This window comes from Syngnathoides biaculeatus, chromosome 16 (assembly GCF_019802595.1).
Source record: "Syngnathoides biaculeatus isolate LvHL_M chromosome 16, ASM1980259v1, whole genome shotgun sequence".
In the NCBI taxonomy this organism is placed as follows: Eukaryota; Metazoa; Chordata; class Actinopteri; order Syngnathiformes; family Syngnathidae; genus Syngnathoides; species Syngnathoides biaculeatus.
Window position 1 is genome coordinate 12,123,694 of NC_084655.1, and position 23,878 is coordinate 12,147,571.

At 42.1% G+C, this 23,878-nt stretch overlaps 2 protein-coding genes across 2 annotated transcripts in view; one reads left to right on the forward strand and one right to left on the reverse strand.

Annotated features, from left to right (window-relative positions):
* Window positions 1–18,087, reverse strand: part of LOC133514668 (glutamate receptor ionotropic, NMDA 2B-like) — a 126,168-nt gene extending 108,081 nt beyond the window's left edge. The window contains exons 1-3 of the mRNA XM_061846503.1: window positions 17,958–18,087; window positions 8,046–8,149; window positions 7,068–7,175 (exon numbers count right to left, since the gene is read on the reverse strand). Of these exons, the coding sequence (XP_061702487.1) occupies window positions 7,068–7,094 (27 nt within the window). The 5' untranslated portion in view covers window positions 7,095–7,175; window positions 8,046–8,149; window positions 17,958–18,087. The remainder of the gene's footprint in view (window positions 1–7,067; window positions 7,176–8,045; window positions 8,150–17,957) is intronic.
* fmc1 (formation of mitochondrial complex V assembly factor 1 homolog) lies at window positions 18,080–21,080 on the forward strand. The gene is made up of 2 exons (XM_061846504.1): window positions 18,080–18,263; window positions 20,349–21,080. Exons 1-2 carry the CDS (start codon window positions 18,135–18,137, stop codon window positions 20,550–20,552), a joined length of 333 nt encoding a protein of 110 aa, XP_061702488.1. The 5' UTR covers window positions 18,080–18,134; the 3' UTR covers window positions 20,553–21,080.
* The last annotated feature ends 2,798 nt before the right edge of the window (window positions 21,081–23,878 follow it).

The following is a 23,878-nucleotide window of genomic DNA, read 5'->3' on the forward strand; positions in this document are numbered from 1 at the left end:
CACTTGTGCTGCGCTGCTACAGTATGATTGGTTGTTGTTTGCTTCAGCCGTTACAAATACAGATTTCTATCAGAAAATAACACACCCACCCAAAGACATATTTACACAACCTGAAGCTTTTAGGCCTAAATATACATCATCCTTGATATGCTTTACTATATTCTTCTTCTTTGGTGCCAATTTGCCTAGTTAACACCTGTTCACCGTCAGTCACGATGTTTAATATGAATAACCACACACCAAATTGAATTAACTTGTACTGTAGATGACATGTAACAAAGGAAGTAGCAAGGATGTTTTAAGGCTGACTGTCTCTTTAACCTCCATTGACTATTACGAGTCTATTAAAATGTGTTCAATGGAGCCTTTGAGTAACTCGTTGCCGTGTTTGTTATCGTGCAGTACAATTACAAAATACTCGTGTTTTATCAATGTAGTCGTATAATGATAAAAAGCATAATTAGCGCGACCTGTTTCGGTTAAACCAACTTTATTAAAATGGCGAGCCCGAGGAGTGTTATCGCTCATTTTTAAGTATACGAATTTGAAAGTACTCGCATAATTGAGGTCTTGGCAAAAAAAAAAAAGAAAAAACTACTAAAGGTGCCATCAAGGTGAATTACACTCCACATACCCTTTATTAGCTGCACCTGCTTTATCTACTACAACCCAATAAAGTAGCCACATAAAGAATGTGCTTTGTACAGATTATTAATTAAAAAATAGGAAAGGGTATACCATTGTGGATGTGGTTTTTGGTGAAAAACAGCTTTTTTGTGATGTTTTGGTTCCTTTATTTCACTACATCAAAGTGGAACTCTGCAGTCTGGGTCGTTTCCCCTACAAAACTAAATTGTGTGCAATTTCACTGACACAAATAGAGGCTCCTGTTGCTGTCAGCTGTCATTTTGCAAATTCTGAATAATGGAAAAAAAACAACCTGCTTTTGATTTGAGGAATGCTTTTTAGGCGTTGTGAGGGTTTCGAGACTATAAACGTCAGCCAATAGAGAAGAAGAAATGTAATGCTGTGAGCATAAACAGTGGCATAGATGACTATGTGTACATGATATAAAATCTCTTCGGAAATGCTGATCATTGGCTTTAACGGTTAAAAAAAAAATCAGGCACTCAAGACATTTCCATTAGTTATGAAAACTTGGAATTGTCAAGAATCGATATTTGATGCAAAGAGGAACAATGAACTGGATTCGAAGAGAAGGTTGAATGATCACAAGAGAGATGCATCCTCCACTCAGACTTTGACAAAATCCTCAATGCTGTTTATCTTATCCCCTTCGTTTTTGTTTGCAGGTACACAACATGTCACTGTTTTTATACACGTTTGGCTAAACAAATGATTTTTGGGTCCCTTTTTGTTTGATTATGTGCTTCTCTCTGCAGTTTAGCAACAACATATCATAGGTTTTAACAGTTTGTGGAGGAAGACCCACAGGAGCGCATTAGCTTCCCACTGAGAGTTCTTTACTTAAACTTCTGGCGGGTATTTTTCCTCAACGAAATCCAATCAATAACTTTTGTATTATGTACTGGCGGCGTCCCAGCCAGGGCTCGGGGAGGCTTTTAGACACAAGCGAGGCCGAGAGCACCTCGGCGCGCAGCAAAGGAGGCTGCGGAGTTTGCTCTGCTCAGCTGAGGCCGCCCGAGCAAAGTGAGCATTAGCCCTGACATTTGAACAGCAGAGGTGCCGCGAAACGCTTTCTGGCGTCAGCCTCGTCTCCCGCTCCCCTCGCACAAAAGCGAGCACTCGGGGATGGCCGAGGGTCAGTGCCCATGCTTGACCGTTTCATCTTCACCACATTACAAATCGCCCTCTCCTCTGTTCTGTGTTGCAGCGCGTGATGCACAACCATCAAATCCAATGCCAGACTGTGTGCACGGATCGCTCCCCTCTCCCTACAACACGCTGATTTATTTGTCCAGTGCAGCTTTTATAATGGTGAAGAAAACGCTGCTTAGTGGAGCAGAGATGAAGAGAAATGCATTAGAACAGTACTTAGTTGCAAAGGCATTCATCAAATGGTACATTCCAAATCCCTTACTATGACACGTAATTGAATTTTAGAAAATTAAAAGCTGCATCTCATAAATAAATGATGAGCATGCCACAGTTGCACAAGTTATAATGTACTGTGAAAAAGTCACCACTAGCTGTTGTGTTTAAATGACCTTTTTTTTTCTCCACAGCAGACATTTTGTCACGCTAAAACACTGAATCATAGGGAAGATACACTACAAGTTAGAATGTTGGATTCCATTCTCCTTAGTGTGCTGACGTGTTCACCGCCATTTCAACATGCTGCCCACAACTATACATTTGCAAGTTAAATTGATACCGTTCACTGTTATTTTCTGCCATTGTTTAAGCAAATAGTAAAACTTTGTCATGCATAGTTTGCATGCAATAAATCAATGTAACTTTGTATTGATTGAACAAAAATGTAGAGTAAGGAGGCAGGTACAATAAAGTTTTGCTTTGTTTTTATAAAAGTTTCATGATTTTAAGCTTATAAAGACATTTATAAAGATTTTAACAAAAAACCAAATAACAAGCTAAGACTTTTGCATACTCATTAATATTATCATCATCTCAGCTGGGCTGCTTGTTGCACAAACAGCACAGCCACCAATGCACATGTTTCAGGAATCAAAGTACCAAGTGAAACTTTGCAATGGCATGATACCCAGGTATGAAACGCCTTCCATTTATAAACCATAAAAAAAATCTTTACCCTGCAAAGTTACCAAATACCACAGGACAATTACATCCATCTTTCATCTCCTACAGCAAAACCTCTCTCATTTTCTACATGTATGGTCCAAAAGCATGAAGACGGGCAGTTTTCGACTGTAGCTGTATGTAGGTGGTGGCACAGTGGAGCAGCTGTGAAGCATTGGACTCACAGTTCTGAGGACCCGAGTTTAATCCCGGACCCGCCTTTGTGGAGTTTGCATGTTCACAATGTGCCTGCGTGGGTTTTCTCTTGGCACTCCAGTTTCCTCCCACATCCCAAAACATGCATTCAATCGGGCACCCTAAATTGCCTCCAGGTGTGATTTTGAGCGTGACTGTTGTCTGTCCCCATGTTCCCTACGATTGGCTGGCAACCAGTTCAGGGTGTATGATTGCCCGATGTTAGCTCCAGCAGTCCTGTGATACTTGTGAGGATAAGCCCCTCAGGAAATGGATAGACTTTTAGAAGACTATTCTTTGGACTGACAAGATGTTTACAAGGTTATTTACAATGTGTGTGGCATAAAACATTACATAGTATTTCAGAAAAAGAACACCATAAGGACAGTGGTGGTCGTGTGATGGTCTGGCGCTGTGTTACTCCTTCAGGAACCGGATGATTTGCTGTGATTGACGGAACCATAAATTCTGCTCTTTACCAGAAAATGCTGAGGGAGAATTTTCGGCCATCAGTTCGTGACCTTAAGCTGAAGCGCCCTTGGGTTCTGCAGCAGGACAACGATCCAAAACACACTACTGGGTCGACTTATGAATGGCTTAAAAAAAGAAATAAAGAGTGGTCAATTCCCTATCTTGTATACGATTCAAATGTCGATTCAAAAGGCCATTCATGCTTGAAAAGCTCTCACCTGTCAATTTATCAAAATGACATGAAAGATTCGTTAAAATGATCAATTTGAGTTGTTGCTGCTGAGGTTGGCCCAAAATGTTATTAGGATTTGGGGGCCACCACTTTTTCCATAAAGTCATATTGCTTGCTTATATATAAGATCATCAGGGAAAACTGCATTATATGTTTACTTGGGTAATCGATATCCAATATTTGTTTGATGATACATTAAAGTGGAGAGATTATGCAAAAAAAAAAATGTATTCATGGCACTTAGCATTTATTAGTTAATGACCAGACTTTCATTTTTATGCTGAACATGTTCAGATTGACTCAGAATGTTGTCAGAAATAAATAACCCAAATTGATTTGCGGATTATTTTGTTTTGTTTTAGTTTTTCAAACTAGCTCGAGGAGAAAACATGACAGGACCTGATTTTTCCTCCCCGCAGCATTCGAAGACACGCCAGGGAAGAGCAGATGCCACCGACGCGCATGTTGAAAGTGCGCCACTCAGCTAAAGATTGACTCTGCGGGCTTTTTTTCGTGTGACTTATGTTACTCCTCATCTACTGGAGACAAGGAGGACTGAAGCGCTATTGATCTGCTGTTTTGTAGCCCAATCAATGCCACACGCACACAAAGATCCCTGCCGTGGTTGAAGGTCCAGCTCAAACATGTAATCTTACTGTCCAAATTCAATTATTATGGAGCGATAGTGTCACTTGGAGATAAACAAGCACCAGATATTTAGTCGTTCTCGATGATTGCACCGCCGCATCTTACACGCTGATTCAATTACAAGATAATTAAACATCAGTACAGCCCAGATTGAGCAATATGATTGGAGTGCATTCCAGAGATATGTGCCAGGCAGAGTTTGCTATGCCTGAAAGTTTCTGTGAATAGTTATTGATTTAATGAGATTTGCCCACGCTGCTGCAATACTTTTTTTCCCCTCCCCATGTGGTGACAAACACAAAACAGCAGCACATGCACATCAGATCTTATTGTTTTTCTGACAAACGAACAAGTGCCATCTTGTACTCCGCATCCCCTGGAAACAACCACTGAAACACGGCCATGGTTCCTTTTTCTCCTTTCCATCCTTTTCCTTGTATGAACTCTCAGGCTCTTGAATTCCCTCCAATTTAGGAGGACATGAGAGAGAGAGGAAAAAAAGAGAAAACGAGCTGTTCCTTTTCCTTGGTCTAAATGAACTATGACGTCTGTTCTAAAATTCTCTCAAAACCAGCAGATTCAGCATTGGAAGGCAACACTGGACTCGTGACAGGTTATCAAAAGATGACAAAATACTCACGATAAATACTTTTCCCAAGGTTTTCATGCCAGACAAAAATTGAGTATTTAAGGTATATTACTCAAACAGGGTGTGAATGATTACGCATAATTTACAGTTAAGTGGATTCTGTGAGGAAAAATGAGCAGTGGCCTCAGTTAATAAAGTGAATGACATGATGAAGAGCCAAAATCCTATTAGTTCCAGAAAAGTCAAACATTTTTAAATATCTTTGTAACGTGGCTCCATTTGAACCATTTCCTCAGCAAGTTGTGGACTATTTGTTTCTTCAGAACCTGAGAAATGGGCACAATTCTGTGGACCTCCACTTGGACTCCACCACAAATTAACTACAAAGCCCAAATAGTCACTTCCCTTGCATTAAAGAAAAATGTACAATTGTAAAGAAGTTAGACCATCATGCCAAAACGCAAAGAAACCAGCATGGATGTCAGACACGAGTTAGTGATTAAAGTCAATGATGTGATATTGATATACTGACATTTAGCCCTTGGCCAATAAAGCTGATTCTGATTCATTTCACAGTTTCGAGAACAGCCACGTTATGCGCCATCACAAAGCAAAAAGAAATGAAATCTGTCAAAAATGAACCTGGCTGTGATTGAAAATGAGACATTTGCAAAACTTTGGTAAGAAAAATCAGCAGAGACGTCATCAAAAGTCCACTGATCTCAGCATCGAGGATTGTTCTTCGCCTGAACTGGATTTGGGTTTTTGCTGAACTAGACTTGTTTTAAGTAAGACCGTTGTGAGGGCCCTTCGGTCATCAAAGAAAAAACACGAGAAACCACAATACCGCCTAAGAAAATGTGAAACATTTGGTTGAGTTTCATAACCTGGATGACGCCAAATTTGGGGTATTTGGCTTTGTTTGGCAAAAGAAGGCCAAGGCCTAACCCTCAATGACGCATTGTGCATGGAATATTATTCCATGGGGCTGTTTTACTGCTTCAGGCACAGAGAATCTTGTGCAGGTGCATGATACTATGAATAAAGGTAGAAAATAGCAACTACTTCAGTGTATAATCTCGATGAGGGTAACTCCATATGGTGACTATTTGAAGACTGTTTAATCAGACTAAACTAAATGACTAAAATCCAACGATTAGCACCATTTCTTCCTCAGAGAATTGAAGATGACTTTGTTCATGCGATGCAACAGTGCAGTTAATTCATCTATATGGAAATGCTTCATGACTTAGGGCGGTTGCTTGTAGGCAAGGTGCAACGTCAGCAGCAGCCAATGGGGCTGGGTGACTTTCAGCTAAATGACAGCAGGCCGAGGCAGAGGCACTTCATTACCACGCCATACCGTCCCCCTGCAGCCGGCCAAGAAAGTAATAGTAGAAAGTGTGTAACGGCAGCATTGGTGGCATGCCTGTAATGTGTGGAAAGTCCGACAAATCACATCCTCTCTTTAAAAAATAAAAAAAGGGAGAGAGAGACAGCACAACAAAACTCTTGCTCCTCCGCAGAGGCTCAATCTTGTGTCCGTTACAGCTGGTTAGTAGTGCATAAGAGGACACTGGAAAGAAGCATGTGTTGTAAAAATAAATGAAAAAAAACAATAATAAAAGAACAAAAAATGTGTCCCACCAAAGAGCAAAGGGATTAATGTGTGTGAAAAGGAAACAAAAGCGCTGATGTGATAATGGCCGCTGCTGAACTCAATCTGCACAACTCGGATAAAAAAGCATGAAGTCGTATCACACGAAACGACTGTCGCTTTCTTTCGCACTCTGCATGAATAAGAAAACAAACACGGGCCGACAAATACACATCTTGGCTCCACGCACAACAAATCCGTTAAGTGTCTCATCAGTGGCTGAAGAGTCATGCAAATGAAGGCGATGGTCGATAGGCGCTGGATCAGGTGAAGTAGCATTGATCAAAGTGCACACTGTGCTAAAAAGCAAGGATTAAACCACTCCTCTGTAAACTCCACCTTGAACCTTGATCCCAACCCTCGAGCAAACGGCGAGATACAGGAGCAAGCAGGCTGCGGGACTTTTAAACCATCCATCACTAAGCTTTACGGGAGCCCCACGCGTAGAAGAGCTGAAGACGTACGAAGTGGAGCGATAAGACGCGAATGTGCGACGACGCCTTCGAGAGACGCTCCGCGTATCGCTTTTGTCTTACCTTGCGTTTTGTCGGCCAAACTCTCATTCCCTCGTCTCAGAAGTAGCATGGTGGTGCAGCCTGGGCCTCTGCTCTCCCTCTCATAGCCTCAGACTGAGGGAGGCTGCACTACAACCAACACAAGAGAGGAGAGAATTATTGATCACTGGCACCGACCCGAAAAGCTCCATACTTGGGGTGCTCAATATAACACATAAGCAGAATAAAACAAAAATGCTTTCTACGCTTGATAGAAAAAGAAGCAAAGTTCATGAATTCATTGGATGAGCTCTACGTTTAACTGTTAACTGTTCACGTTTTGATGGATCGGGATCGGAACTGAGGTCAGCTGCACTTTCACATTCGCATCATGCTGGAAAGGTGACAAAATGCCTTCGATGTTGAATTTGCAGCACAACTTCGATAAACGGGACTATCCTATGATTATGTGCCTCATTTTTTTGGTGCATATTTCGTAGTGTCATTAGGGTTAGGGTTCTGCTCATAAATTGCTGTTATTAGACTGCAGGAATGCCTAATATTGTGACCAGTATTGTTTTAGCATTGATCACCATCCAAAATAATCAATAATAACGATGAGACAAGAGCCAATAAATGGAACTAGTATTCAGAAGTGTGATTTGTTATCTAATGTCATTGTGATTATGAATCAATAAGTGAAGAAAGACTTGTTTCAATAAAATGACACGTCTCATAAACTTGAATGATACCATCTGTCAACATCAGCAGCCAATTAGTAGAAAGATGACTTTAATCAACGTTTGGGGGAGTAAATCAAGCATTTAATATTTTCAATTTTTTTTTTTTAACCAGCGCCGCTTTATCTTGCTTTGCGCTTAATTAAATGACACCTATCTATCTATCTGATTACTATGCACACTTTGATTTTGAAAATATAACATTCCCAGAATGGATGAGTGAGGAAGTTGCGCAGTAACTATTTGGAATGACGTGGGTGGTTTAGCTCCGAGAACTCACAGCAGTTTCAGGAGGAAAAGCTGCAATTTCAAGGTAAATGTACTCCACGGGAGCAGCTTCGTTTCTCGTCTCCTCGTCGCTCCACCGGTCTGACGTCTGCCAGTCTGCTGTTTTAAAAGGGGAACAAGGAGGACAGGGGGGTTACAAGGGGGTTGCAGACAATTTCCAGAGTCTTTAGTGTCTGCTGCAAAGTTTGAACTGCTGCCTGAAGGTTTTGTCACTTGGGAAGATTTCAAGATAGACGAGTCAATTTGGTGATTTGAAAACATTTCCCCATTGTGTTATTTCGTTTGAAATGAAATTGAAAACAGTGAAGCCAACTTCTGTACCAAAAAAATAGCAACATTTGGCCTTGATCTGTTTAACTTGCATCTCATAACTACCTGTAATAAACTCAGTGTGTACGTGGGTGTGTGTGTGTGTGGGCGGGGGGGTATTTGGCAAAGGCAAAAACTGCTGAGCTGACTCAAAAAAAGAGAGAAACCAGCCCAATCGGGTGAATTAAACATTTGCTCCAGATGTACAGAAGCATTAAATTGTCTCCGCTTTCATTGCCAACAACCCCCGACGCGATCCTAATAAGTGGCTTCTTTCAAATCTGCTTATGGATAGCCTCGTGTGCATGGGTGACAAATAAAAGCACAACATGATATACTGTACGTATCGCGGAAGGTGTTTCACCAGCAAGCGCTGCCAGGGGAGCTTGAACTCCTTTTAACATGCATTCTACAAGTCTGAGTTCCTCATTTACATGTGAAGGGAAGCATCTCCTGACAGTGAAGGTCAAAGCGTATTATAACAAGTCGTAATAATAAATAACATACCCATGAAGATCGGAACAATAGCGTCGCTTTGTGGAAAACTTGAGACATTATAGTTCTCGGCCTAACGCCAGCGATATGACACCGCAAATGGATGTATTAACTTCTTGTTCATTTATATTAGCAGCTAATACCAGGTATGGTAAACTTCATCCATCCATTAACAAAGATGGTCCTCAAGGGTGCATGGGAGTTCGCTCAATCAGTCTCCATGTGTTTTGTGGACTTGGAGAAGGAATTCAACCGTGTCCCTCGGGGAGTCCTGTGGGGGGTTCTTCGGGAGTATAGAGTTCCGAACACCCTGATTTGGGCTGTTTGGTACCTGCAAGACCGATGTCGGCGTTTGGTACGCATTGCCGGCAGCAATTCGCACTCCTTTCCGGTAAGAGTTGGACTCCACCAGGTCTGCCCTTAGTCACCAATTATGTTCATAATATTTAAGGACTGTATTTCTAGACGCAGCCGAGGCGCAGAGGGGTTCCCTGTTTGGTGGCCTCTGTATTGCATTTCTGCTTTTTGCAGATGATTTGGTTCTAGTGGCTTCATCAAGCCATGATCTCCAAATCTCACAGGATTTTTTTTTCTTAATTTCTTCACAAACTTGTCCTTTTCCTATCGGATTGACCCGTTAGGGGTCGCCACAGCGTGTCATCTTTTTCCATCTATGCCTATCTCCTGCATCTTCCTCTCTAACCCCAACTGCCCTCATGTCTTCCCTCACAACATCCATCAACCTTTTCTTTGGTCTTCCTCTCGCTCTTTTGCCTGGCAGTTCCATCCTAAGCACCCTTCTACCAATATAGTCGCTCTCTCGCCTCTGAACATGTCCAAACCATCGAAGTCTGCTCTCTCTATTCTTGTCTCCAAAACATCCAACTTTGTCTGTCCCTCTAATGAGCTCATTTCTAATCCTATCCAACCTGGTCACTCCGAGCGAGAACCTCAACATCTTCATTTCTGCCACCTCCAGTTCTGCTTCCTGTTGTTTCTTCAGTGCCACCGTCTCTAATCTGTACATCATGGCCGGCCTCACCACTGTTTTATAAACTTTGCCCTTCATCCTAGCAGGGACTCTTCTGTCACATAACACACCAGAGACCTTCCACCAACTGTTCCAACCTGCTTGGAGCCGTTTCTTCTTTTCTTTACCCCAGTCACCATTGTTCTGGATTGTTGACCCCAAGTATTTGAAGTCCTCCACCTTCGCTATCTCTTCTCTCTGGAGCTTCACACTTCCCCCTCCACCCCTCTCATTCACGCACATATATTCTGTTTTACTTTGGGTAATCTTCATACCTCTCCTTTCCAGTGCGTACTTCCATCTTTCTAATTGTTCCTCCACCTGCTCCCTGCTTTCACAATATCATTTGCAAACATCACTTTCCTCCTGCCAAATACAGTATTGCGCGTGTTCCTAAGAAACGCCATCATTTCTGTATTGATGGCTCTCCGCGTTGACGTCGTCCTATGTCCTATCAGTTATCTTGAGTCGGAGTGCCTGGCAGTCAGCGTTTTCTTGTGCAGGCGGCAAAGATTCATTTTCTTATCTCTGTGAAAGCTCCCTCTCTTTGATCCTCTATAATGTGCTCGAAAATTACACATGATTAACTAGAATTGAAAGTAGAAAGACAGCAGAAGAATATTGATTGTCCAACCACTGCAGCGGTCACAATAACATACACAGGCACACCTATGAAAAGGTATCCCAATAAATGTATCCTATTGTTAAGCAAGGTCTTAAAGATCAATTTAGAAGTTAGGATCAGGATTTTTTGCACCTGTCCTAACGCCAATGCACAACTACAAAACCATATTTTGGGGAAAATTAAGCTCAGATGTGTTGAACCTTGAGAAAACTTTGCGCTCTCTCAACTGAGCAAAGTGGACAGTCATCTTCATTTTGCCGAAGTGCACCCACACAATCTGAAAAGCTGTGACAGCGAGCGAGCGCGGGCCATACTTTGGGTGAAGAAATTACTAATTTACATATGTCAATGAATAATAAACGTGTCTGCAGGGTAACAGATTGTTCTTTTCATATTTAATAGATCGATGGGCCACACACAAATGCGCACAACCCGCAGAAGTGTGGCACGCCGCATAAACAACATCTCATGTACAAGGCACTCCATAAAAACATGAAAGAAGCTCAACACAGCTCATTTATAACGTCCAGTCTCTTTTGTTTCATACTAATGCTATAAAGGGGAGAAAAAGTTGCGTTCACTCACTCCAAGCACGCACGTATTTTCTCACGGACAATGTCTGCGTCGATACAAGTCTTTTAATCAGCTCCGATGAATTATTGAGCAGCCTTTTTACATGAGATTACGACCTATATTCCGGCTGCTTGAAGAGAGTGTGCCAATAAAATCCAGATTTAGTTTTTAAGATGTTTCCTTGTCCCACATACGCTTTAATCACGCACACATACACACACATTGAGGAACAACTCTCCGTGTAGCTCTGCTGATGTAATCATTCAGACGTTGAGTTTTTCTCCAGGTTGTTTTTTTTTTTTTTTTCGTTCAGCCCCGCACAGCCAAGTGCTCAATTTGTGCTGGTTTAATTAAGGTTGATCTAGTACCCAGACCGCCGCATGTGATATGTCTCATAGGAAGAACACAGGGAGGAAAAGGAAGCAGCAAGGGATGAGAATTCTTCTCCTGCCACCTCTCTTGTCCCGTTTCTCAATTGAAATCACCTCTATGACGGCTCTTCAGGCATATTTCCTTTCTACATAACTTTCCACAGCACTGTTTTTAAACACTAAAAGATTATTAATTAGGAAATACCATTGTTATTCCAGAACAACAACAATGCTCAATGTTCTCCTGACACATAGCATCACAATTTCTAACTATGTTGGACACAGTGAAAGAAGAACATGTGGCTCGTGGATGGTGAGACTTCCTGCATTACAGCCCAAATACCAGTTCTAAAATATTGGACTCTATGCTCCAGTAGAAGATACTGTATTGATACTTTGAAATCATCCAAATCAGATTTCTCTGGCCATTGTGCTCATATTTATTTATTCACATTTACAAGCTATGCAGGGATATATAACACATTATATCTCCTAAGTAAAGGTGACAATTCTGAGGGACTCTCTTTCCCATTTGATATAATTTATCACGTTGCCGTTTTCTGAGAGACGCCGACACATTCACGCCAATGTCATATCCAGCAATAACTGCACTATTCAAATTATGGTCAAGGGAATGAACCTTGAGTAAAGTATTTCTCATGCATGACAGGAGTCCAAAAAGCAATCAGCTGTGCCCTGCGCAGCCAAACAAATGTCCTTTCTACTTAAATGAAAGCGATGCTAAGCGACAGCCACCGTTCCCACAATTCCTCCACCAGCCACTGTCAGCTCAAGGACTGCAGCCTCCCCAGGACGGAACTCATCAGACCAAGCTGCATCCACCACACTGTATGTTATGTAAAGGTGCAATCACACAATAGCACCATAGCACAAATTCGAAAAGTTTCTGTTCTTGTGTTTGCGAAAATCCTTTAGGCCAAAAATGACAATACTGTCCAATCACAGATTTGCACAAACCGAAACTCTTGTCATTTGCATGCTAGGCTGGTAGCTAGTGAAGTCATGTTGCAAGGTGACAATCTGAATCCACACTAACTACCTTTCTTTCTATGTCTTAGCTGTTTTATATACAGTACAGATGACTTTAAAATGTTTTGCACGTAAATTGTGACGTGTCATGAATGCCAACATGGAAATTTTTGATTTTGGTGTGGACACGGAAACCATCATGGACTCTAGCTCCAAAACCCCAATGTCATCTAGATGAGCAGTAAAAAAAAAAAAAAAAAGGAGTGACTTTTCTAAGTAGGACATCACATTCACATCCAAGTCATAGTCAACTTGATTTAACCACATCACAAAGTCTCTGTACTCTCTCAGCCATTACACTCCAAAGGCAGTGCCGAGGAGTTTGCGCTCCAAACGTCCATTTTGCATCACGGCAGCTGTGACAGCCTCAACAGACAATTTGCCTTCCAATGCTCCATCCGTGCATCACCCACAGTGATCATACGTGAGCCGACAGAAGCGAGCGCAATCAGTAACGATCCCACGTTGTAAGAGCAGCCCCGTGTATTTCACAGGTACAGAGTCGTAACCCGGGCTGTATTCCGTGCCCTCACGTAAACACGCACGCGGTATAAATCCAAACTGGTGTCAACGACAGGGCAGTTAATCAGAGAAAGGGGGTCAATCATCGGTGAACCTTTGATTGATGTCCGTGACTGTGTATGTGGATTTGTGAGTGAGAGTGGTAAGAGAGGGTGTGAAAGCATATTTTGCATCTGACACAGTCAACATTTCACTCAACGGGATGCAAAGTTACGCTCGCATTTTGCCAGCCTTTAAGCAGATAAAATGATTGCATTAAACACATGCCCATAAATGGGTATTTATCTATATTGATTTATTTGGCATTGCATTCAAAAATAAGTGGTAAGTAAGTAAATGGTAGGAAATAAATATGTTTGTGGCTACTCGTTACTATCGCTGTAAAAAAAAAAAAAAAAAAACAGGTCATTGATGGATTGTGGAGGTACAATCCAAATAAAATGCTTAATATAACTAACTACATCCCTCACTCTCTCGCGCACACACACAAGCACATATAAGAAAATATATTATAAATATCAAATAATAATTTTAAGTATTCTGCATGGTAAATGATAGTTTAAAATAATGACAGAAAAATGAGCATGAATGAATTACAAGCAGTGTACTCACCTACTGAACAAAAAATAATAATATAACTAATCAATTGTATTGTCTGGAGCAATTGTTAGAATCAGTGTTATGTTAATCAATAAGGCAAAGATGCTGTTTGGTTCTTCAATCCACAAAGGACTAGATGAATACTCTAATGCAGCTTTAGTCCTTTAACAAAAAAAGAAAAATCCCTTGTAAATGTCAAAATTTTGATATATATTTTTATTATTATTATTTGAAATTAGATATCCAGGATTTAAAAAAAAAAGTAATTCCACAGAAGAAGAAAAACTGCTCCATCCAGTGTGTCGTTATGAGGGTAACAGTTTCCCAACTGTCCCACTTCTCATGATCGTCATGTACTGGGCAAAGGAAGCATTAAACCTCCCGTACGAGTTGGGGGGAGGTATGGGGCCCAGGGGGGTTGGGAATAGAAAAAAATGAGCTGGACGACAAAATGACTTGTGATTGGCTTCACTTTTCTCTGCATCATCCGGGTTGTCATGCCACAAGACACACAGGCACTCGCTCTCACTGACACATGGGAAATTACTGCTCTATTTATCCAACTAACTTGTAAAATTCCCAAAATAAAAAGTTCATTAACCATCCGTGACTTGTATTCCAGAAAAAAAAATACACAGAGTAAATGAATAGCATCATCACATTGCATGAGAGCGCGGGTAAAAGAATTGCAACTACTGTGATCATGAGCAAGACGAGGTATGTGTGGATGGATATGACATCATTTTAGTTGCCTGATGAGCCCCCCCCCCTCCAAAAAAAATGAAATGAATCAATGTGTGGATCACAATGCGAGAGGATGGATATATAAATATGGAAAATAGGTGATTGAATAATGCCAGAACACATCACAGTCACTAAAAATACTGATAATTACAACAAGAAAAAATTGGGAAAAACTCCTTTGCACAATCAAGGCTTTTTTTTTTCTCCCGGTCGAATCTCTTTCAAAGCTTGTGTCACTCTGTCTGTGGGAACGAGTCAGTTGAGAGCGATATGAGATGGAACGTGGGTGGGAGAGATGAGACGGGAGGGGGTGTAAAAACACAGATGACACCAAAAGTGAACACACATTGCATGTCTGGAAAAATAAACAATTTTTTGACCTTTACGTGACTAGCTTGAACATAAACCTGATTTTCTTTCCAAAAAGACGTTCACTAATGATGATGAACATGTCCTCTACTGCACAGATGTTGGATGCTGTCTCTTACTGGGCTTGATGGCTCATGGGAGGAGGAAGGTGCAAGACATTTTCCATGTTTAATGAGATTACAAGACCAGACTTTTTGTGCAGCAACACAGAAATGCCAGTGCTGCCCGAATGCGATTTGATGACAATGCCAGCAGGAGCAGGTCCTCGCTTGATGACACAGGGCTGTGATTGGAGGCCAACACAACAAAAAAATGTTACAGAACTGAGATGGAGGCAAGAATATGTCAGTTGGAATCAAAGTCTGTGTGTGTCAGTGTGTTCATAGCAAATTCATGCAACAGACCTTTTAAAACACAAGAAAACAACACAATGACAGACACTAAATAGACCTACCTATGGTTAGATTTTAGAACCGGCCAAAAAGGGGTTGGAAGGAGGAAAACATAGAGGGGAGGAAATAGCAAAAGTTACAAAAGTAGAAAAGAGAGGGGACCCAATTAAATTGTCTTCATGGTGAGATCAAGGAATTTGTACATTGGGTGGATTCAAAAAGTGGCCAAAGTTATGAGTGGACGATGAGTGGCGTAGAGAGGATGAGGCAGTGGAGGGAGGAGGGAGCGTGGGCTGCACAGGGAAAGAAAGGCTTGGAGGTAAAAGCAATTGAGAGGGGAGAAAGAATGCATGGAGACTGGTTAAAAAAAAAGGGGGCAAAAAAATCCCCTTCCCCTTTCTTCTTCCTCGTCTCGCTTTCTCTCCTTGTCTGGCTCATAAATAGAAAAAATTGTTGACCAGATAAATGGCAAAATAGATCAGAAGGCAGAGAACCGAGAGAGCCAGCAAATGAACAGACAAAGCACCTCCCAGCAGCGCGATGAGGAAAAAAAAGAAGAGAAAACGAAAGATAAAAGCAAATACTCCAGTGGCCTCCGTTGTCTCCAGTTTAGGTGCGGAAAGGGGGATTGGCGAGCGCCAGTTGTTCCCCTTCCCAGGCTGCCTTCTGCTCTCTTCCCAAAGAAAGCTTCCCATCCAGATGAGGAAAAAGCAGGCACAGGTGTCCTCTGATTCCTCTGCCTCTCAACTCTGCTTGGACGTGTGCCGCCACTCACACAGGTAAGACATTGTTGCGGCAGCAACACACACCGGGAGGAAAAAGGCATACAGGGGGCTGCTGCTCGTCAAGCGCCGGCTGCCTCGTGAGGAAAAGAGATGAAGCTGGAATTGCTCTGTCTCCCCTCTCCCGCCCAGCCCTGCAAAAAGGATGGGTGGAAGGGAGGTGGGCCCGCTCGCTGCATTAGTATTCATTGAAAGAGTGTGGGAGAAAGCGAGAGCGCCAGGGAGGAGAGGGGCGCCTGCAAATGTCTAGGAACCCAGGGGCTGTCTCAAACTGATTAGAGAATGGCGCCCCCTAGAGGTGCTAATCAGTACACAAACTCGCAACTTTTAAGCTTCGGCGCAAACACGTGGACCGCAGTCTTGGAAGCAAATCAGAAAGTGCATGTGCAAGTCCTAAAGTTTTAATTGTGACATTTTAAGCAAGTTGTAAATTATGTGTGGCAAAGGTCAAGTCTCCACTAAATTTCAAAGGAGGCACAAGTCAATCCAGCCAATGGCAGGGCACACGAGGACAGACAACAGACGCACCCACAATCACACACATAGGGGCAATTTAGAGTCTCCTATTAATGCATGTTTTTGGGATGTGGGAGGAAACCAGAGAGCCCAGAGAAAACGCACACTGGCACGGGGAGAACATGCAAACTCCACACAGGCGGAGCCAGGATTTGAACCCTCGTCCTCAGAACTGTAGACCCAACGTTCTGGCTAGTTGCCCCACTGTTCCACCACCACACAGTCATATGGGAACCTATGTAGGCAGCCAGGCTGTCACATGACATGATTATCTGAAGCATGGCAGTAATCTATATTTACCTTACAGATGACTGGATGGAATACAAAAAAAGTTTTAATGTCATGCCTCATCTGTGATTGCCGAAACATGTCGACATTCCAGCCCACAAGAACTTCACTTGTAACTTTGTGAGAAACAGACAAGAGGCTGTCTCGGTTTGCAAAATATTATCCATCCATCCATCCATTATCTACCGCTTTTCTGGATTGGGTCACGAGGGAAGTAGCTTCAGCAGGGATACCCAGACTTCCCTTTCCCCAGCCACTTCTTCCAGCTCTTCCGGAGGGATCCTGAGGCATTCTCAGGCCAGCCAAGAGACATATTCTCTAGCGTGTCCTGGGTCGTCCTCGGGGTCGCTTTCCAGTGGGACATCCCCGGAACACCTCACCAGGGAGGTGTCCAGGAGGCATCCGAATCAGATGCTCCAGCTACCTCATATCTGGCTCCTCTCAATGCGGAGGAGTAGCGGCTCGACACTGAGCCCCTCCCAGGTGACCGATCTTCTCACCCTATCTCTAAGGGAGAGCCCAGACACCCTGCGGAGAAAACTCATTTCGGCTGCTTGCATCCGGGATCTTGTTCTTTCGGGCAAAATATTATGTCCAAGGAATTAAATCAGCAGGTCAAACACAACCCGTGTATTGGAACTGAAGTTCCTCCGACCCAATTAGACTGGCTGGAGGTTCCCACTGTAGAAGGTGGTTTGCATTTTCAAAAGGAGCAGAGAGAAAAACACAGCAGTCCGTGCTGACACTCGAGCTAAAAATGCAAGATGGCAGAAATCACATTGTTTTTGAGTAATAAAATGGATATCGCCATTGCTGCAAGATGTGGGCGAAAACACCTGTCGGACTTTGAAATAATAAAATCACACATAATCATATAATCAATCATCTCTGCCCGGTAAGTCTATTGTGACCGTTTCACGTAGTTCAAATTTGCCTACGCTTTTCAATTAAATTCACATTATTGTTTTAGTTAAAGTGACATTGTTGGGCAGTTGATGAAATGCCACGTTCTTTAAAAAAATGCACAGATTGCATAGATTAAAAGAACAACAAATTATAAGTTAGTTACTAGTATTAAGTTTGCACAGCAAATGTCGAAGTAGCAACTGCTCGTTTTTATAGATACACAATAGCACCACACACAAGATTAGACAACTGCACAGGCTTTGCAGCAACTTTTGGGACTTTTAGACAAAAAGCGCGCTACATTTGAACGGAATTGGTGTACATTACTGTACTTTTCTCCATGAAGAAACGTCGTTTGTGTTCCTGTGAAGACGATGCCATGATTGTCCACGGGTGACACAACGCCCCCCTGTGGTGAAGTTAATTGATCGACGATGCGACGTTGGATTGAGTTGGTCTGCTGATGCTGAGCCCAGAGTCCAGACAACGATCACAACAGTCGTCCCAAGATGGCAGCGTCGCCGTCCTCTTTGCGCGTCTACAGAGGAATACTCAAAGAACTGCGGGCCATGCAGGGGCAACATTACAAGCAGTCACTAGCCTACAACTACGTTACCGATCAGTTTCGAAAAAATATGGCAAGTTTATTCTTTCCTGCGCCTTTACTTCCGCCAGGTCATTTATCTTAAACTATGTCCAAATAGTGGGGTTTCCCCTGTAAATGTGTATATTTGTTATATGGGGCTAAATATTTTCAGACTCAATGATCTTTACAACATAATGTATGTGAATGCCCACCAACGGATGTTTTGTTCTGCGGGAAGAGTGACCCAAGGTTATGCTAACAGCTAACTAGCACTGTGCTGCAGGATTGTAACCCAGCGTGGGACTGCACACTAGTAGACACTTCGTAAGGTCCACGTGCATATTGCACTGACATGCCATCCCGTTTTAGAACTATAGCTAAAGTGCAGTATTACTAAGCATAATCATGGTTACTTGGGGCTTGGTGACATCCCAAAGAGGCATTCATTTGACAATATGTGTTGTTTACAGTTTATCATATTGATTCTCTTAGACATTCATCCACCAGTTTTCTGAGCTGGTTATCCTCACAAGCGTCGCGGGAGTGCTGGAGCCTCTCCTGGCTATCTTCGGGAGTACACCCTGAACTGGTTTCCAGCCAATCACAGTGCTTCATATGCAATACAGTGAAATGAATGAATCATATTGCTACATCATATCGATATGATCGGATGTGAGGGAGGACATGAGGACAGTGGGTGTTAGAGAGGAGGATGCACGAGATAGGCTTAGATGAAAAAAGATGACTCGCTGTGGTGACACCTAATGGGACAAGCCAAAAAAAAAAGAAAGGAGGAATGGATCATATAGCTAATTCTCAGCATGATTCATAATTAACATGAGAAGCCGCAGCAAATGTAGGAATATGCATATTGGTGGTTCTCAACCTTTACTGAGGCAAGGAATGTATTTAAAAAAGAAAAAAAACACATGGCACACCACCAAATAAAAATGTCACACAATTGTGATCTTGTCAAAATTTGCTTTCAAATGTACCCATTGCTAAATTTACATTTGTAGTTGAACACAAAGCGGCCAGTCTTTTCCACAACTTAATTGTAGCTTGTTACATCGAGTGGAAGAGTTTTGAGTTTAATTTCAGTGTTGTCTGTCACTGTCGCTGCCATAGAAATTAGTAGTAGTAGTAGTAGTAGTAGTAAAATAAAATTCTGACCAATTATTTGAATTCAAATAATTTCTTGCGGCATGCCAACTGTGGTTAGCATTCAATCACTTTTTTTTTTTAAAGAAATGTTTTCCCCCCCTCTGGAATACACATTATAGATTAAGCAACCATATTTCAGATTTTGATCCTCATACATGTTTGTTATGAGTATTTTGTGAATGGCATTTTAATCTTGTTACTTTTTCTTTTTTTGTTTCCCCTCTCTGGGTTTACTAAAACTGCACAGCATGAAGGCACAGTGAGGTCTGCGTCACAGTTCTGAGGTTTTGGGTTAGAATCTTCAATAAACATGTTCTGGCTGTGCTTCCGTGGGTTTTCTCTGCGCTTGCTACTCCAGCTCCAGGGGTGTAAATGGCATATTGTTCATTAAGTTGTGCCTTGCGATTGACCCGAGACTCAATCAGGGGTGTATATCACCTCATTCCTAGCCAACCGGGATTGGCTTCAGCTCGCCCGCAACCCTAATGAGGACGACTGCAATAGAAAATTGATGGATGAGTTACCCAAACGGAGAGACTCTGCCTATTGAAATGAAGCATTTGGATTGTTAAAGCATATAGGGTTAAAGCTTTGATTATTAATGCTTGAGAGAACAAGGCTCCCCCCTCCTGGCTTAATGCATGCGTAGCGATGCAAAACAGCCAGCGGCGAGACTGGCGTCTGTCAGTGTTTATTTGTCGGAACTCCAAAAATGACCCGGGGACATCATGTCCTATGTCATTTGTGATTGTCAATTGTCAGTGTCGTATGTGAAAATATAGGGACTCGACCGAATGCTTCATGTCAGCATCACTTGCTTCGGCAGATAAATGAGAATAATGTTGACTCAGAAAACCCGCTGATGAATGCACACGGCTCAATGACGTCAGTTCGCCACATCCTGGCTTTACCTTTTCGTGTCAGTTGTTATTAATGAACGCTATAAGGTTTAATGATTTGTCCTCTCCCGCAGGTAACAGGGGAGAGATATTGCCGTGCCCAGCGAGAGGCGCTCCATGCATCACAATCATACCTGTGCCTGCTGGCATCCTCAAGGAACCACCAAGCCTTGCACGACCTTTACCACGGGAAGGGAGAACGCGGCCCAGAAGAGGTGGCGGGACTGGTGGGGGTGAGGTTGCCCACTCAGCCTGGAGGTAAAGGCTGGGAGAAATGAAACTGCCCTGAGGCGTGATGCTGGAAGGACTCATGCCACACAAACAGCGACCTTTAGAGGGATACGTGTTAAGTCTGAATGAATCAACGCTGTGTGGACTCTACCTGTGTTCCGGGGTGGTAATACGTGTGGTAAAATACATTCTGGATAGATGCACCCCACAGTTTTCTGATCATACAGATCTTTTTTTTTTAATATTCAAAAGCAGGATAGACATTCATAAGAACTGTTCCGTTCCGATTCATGTCTCTGTTAAAGTATTAATCCCTTAATTTAGTTCACTTTCTTTTGAAATCAGGCTAAATGAAAACTCGTATGGCAACTCATCCTACCTAAGGGAAGAGCATTATCTGCTCAGCTGACGGTGTTTGATTCATCATAGACACAAAATGTATATAAAACAATGATTTTTTTTTTTTTTGTCCAATATCAATCCTGAGTAATAACACAGAAGTCAAAATCATCAAATCAGCTTGTGCTTCCTTGTGAAATTAAACTGGCATAATAAAGGCAGCAAAAAGATGCGCACTGAATGTCTGAAATCCACTGCTTCAAAATGAAATGTTTGAGAGTCCAAGTTATCCATACTTGACAGAGAAAAAGTCGCACCAGCCAAGATGTCCCTCCCAGCCAATGTAGGCCAAGACTTGTCCATTCATTGCTTTCTCATTTTGCCCACAGTTACATCAGTCACTGTTTTCCATTGCGCTGTTTTTCCATTAATCTCTCCTCCCGTCCCCCCTCCTCCCGTGTCCCACTAATGAGTAACATCGCTTTCAGAGCAAATTTAAACAGAATGACCCCAAAGCCAAGCAACTCACAGTGACACCAGGGGTAAGGCCAGCACCCATGTGTGTCGTCCGCATTCTACACACTCCAAACATTCCGATGCATTCTGACAAACCAAAGGCTTGTGTCACAATTCATAATGCGCAAATAAGTGGAGAGTAGAATACGCACTGTTTTTTGCCTACTGGAGCACAGTCAGAGCAAACTGAACAGGACCTGTCGCCAAAGATTTCAGATAAGAAACAAGAAAGAATGAAATATATTCAACTTACCATGTTACCATGTATTTATTTCTAACAGTCAATAATGCAACTATTAACAGAAGAGTTATTGAATAACAAATGTCAGGTTTTTGTGATGTAAAAACAAAATAGACCAAGATAACTCATTGCAAAAAAAATGTTATTAGTTAACCTATAATTTATGGAAATCATCCATCCATTTTCTGAGTTGCTTATGCTCACGAGGGTCACAGGAGTTAGAGTTTATCTTCACTAAATTTGAAGTTCTACTTTTTTATGCCATCTCACTTTGACAAATTTTCTGTCCTTGGTAGCTACAGGGATGGAAAAATGTCCCATCTCCATATGGGTGTCAGTTGAGAACATCCAAGCCCCCTTTGCGTATATTTTAGAGTAGGGTGCTGATTGATGATCTCAAGGATTTTTTTTAAGCGGTATCAAACACCTTGCTATTGGTAAAACACAAAACCTTGGTGTTTTTCTCGCTGTAAAAAATGTTTCACATCCTTGACAGCTCCATCATCAACAAATATTGTTTGGGTTCCCAATTTTTTCCTGTATGATTCAATTTCATACCTTTCAGTGATGGTGGGGGATGAACATGTGGATCTTGTAAAAGTTTCATAATCACTTATTGATTCTACAGTCCACATCTGTCCTCCTCATTGAGCTAAGTGGCTGTTTGTTAGCACACTTCTGCTAACCATTTTGAGAAATCGGTAGAGTGGTTTCATTTCCCGACTGTCCATTCACATCCACGTACACTTCAAGATCGTGGATCTTCGTTTCTAGGACTGACACCCTCTGGAGTAGTTCATTATAATCCTCAATTGAAAAGGGAGCCATCTTGACGGCTAATGTTGCTAACACCAGGCTTGTGTTCATTAGTGTGAAGCTCTCACGTAATGGTGAGAGGGTGTTGGAAAATATTGAAATATGGTGACGACCTTGGCTTGTTAGCTCATTCACGTGCAAAGGTGTCCCGAGTCCCATTCCGTAATTTAAAAAATGCTTTGTTAAGTTGAATGAGCACAGGAAACCGTCCAAAAAGTGCTCAAAGATACACAAACTTTCCTATGTAGGTGGATAAATGCGATATTTTGCGATCAATTTTAGCACCAGGTCAACAGAAACTTTGTTAAGGACCAGTGATCTTACCAAAAATCTCCAGGTTCCGCCGCACAATCCCAAAAAAACGTGAAGGTGAACTGTTCAATACAGTAACAGTAGGCCAAAAACTCTTGTAGGTTGCTCGAAAAACACGGGGGTGATGAGTCATGTTAAACACTGAAATGTAACAGCACATCATCTCAACAGCTTATTCTTTACTCAATACTGTAATACCTGATAACAACCTTAAAATGACCGCATAAATTGGTTGGTGTGGCTGTTTTAGAGCACCTCGTGGTCAGCAACGATTGCACACATCAGAGAAAGAAGGCAGAAGAGCAAGGTTAAAAATAAATGAATAAATAACACAAGTCCAGTATAACAGCCAGCTTGTGTGAAATTTCTGTACTCAGGCAAGGCCATTTTAGAGCGCCTTGTTGTTGCAGCATGGAAAACCCTTGCGACAACCTGGTGGATTATATTACTGTAAGCGGATGTACCTTCACAGCTCACACATGCAGGGATGTGTAGGCATGAGAATAATGTACAAAAATGTACATATTGGATTGACAGTTGAGGGGCGTGGTTACAGGACATTCAGTGGACACGCCCACAACTATCCGAGAGCAGAGACAACGGAAACCTTTTTCAGCAGTTTAGAACCTGAGTTTACATACTTGGTGAATCATTCAAATTTGACTGGATTGTTAACAATACTCTTTTCTATAATGTGTCAAATTTATACATTTATTTTCCTTTTACAGGGCCATTAAATGAGTACGAGCACAGCGAGGTGCTAAAAGGAAACAATTTCACGCGCTGACAATCGCTTATCCCCATTGTGCGAGCTGTTGTATGCTGCATACTGTAATTAACAGTAAATTTTTTACTTCTGCGCTTCAGTACATTTCAAGGTCTCCTCTTTTTACACACAGTAGGTAGAGGTACTTTTACTTATAATTAATTTTTCTACCTCTGGTGTCTTTGCTTGAATATGCTGGAGAGAAAACTGGACTGTGAGGAAGGCGGAGACACCGGCTATCAGAGTGGATGCTCTCTCTCTCTCTCTCTCCTCTCTCCTCTCTCTCTCTCTCTCTCTCTCTCTTCTCTCTCTCTCTCTTTCTCTCCCTCTCTCTCTCTCTCTCTCTCTCTCTCATGAAAAGAAAGATGAGAGCAGCGAGCATC

Coding starts and splice junctions, on each gene's coding strand:
- fmc1 (XM_061846504.1), top strand. CDS start 18,135: ATGGCAGCGTCGCCGTCCTCTTTGCGCGTCTACAGAGGAATACTCAAA. Junction 18,264..20,348: donor ATCAGTTTCGAAAAAATATG/GCAAGTTTATTC, acceptor CCTCTCCCGCAG/GTAACAGGGGAGAGATATTG.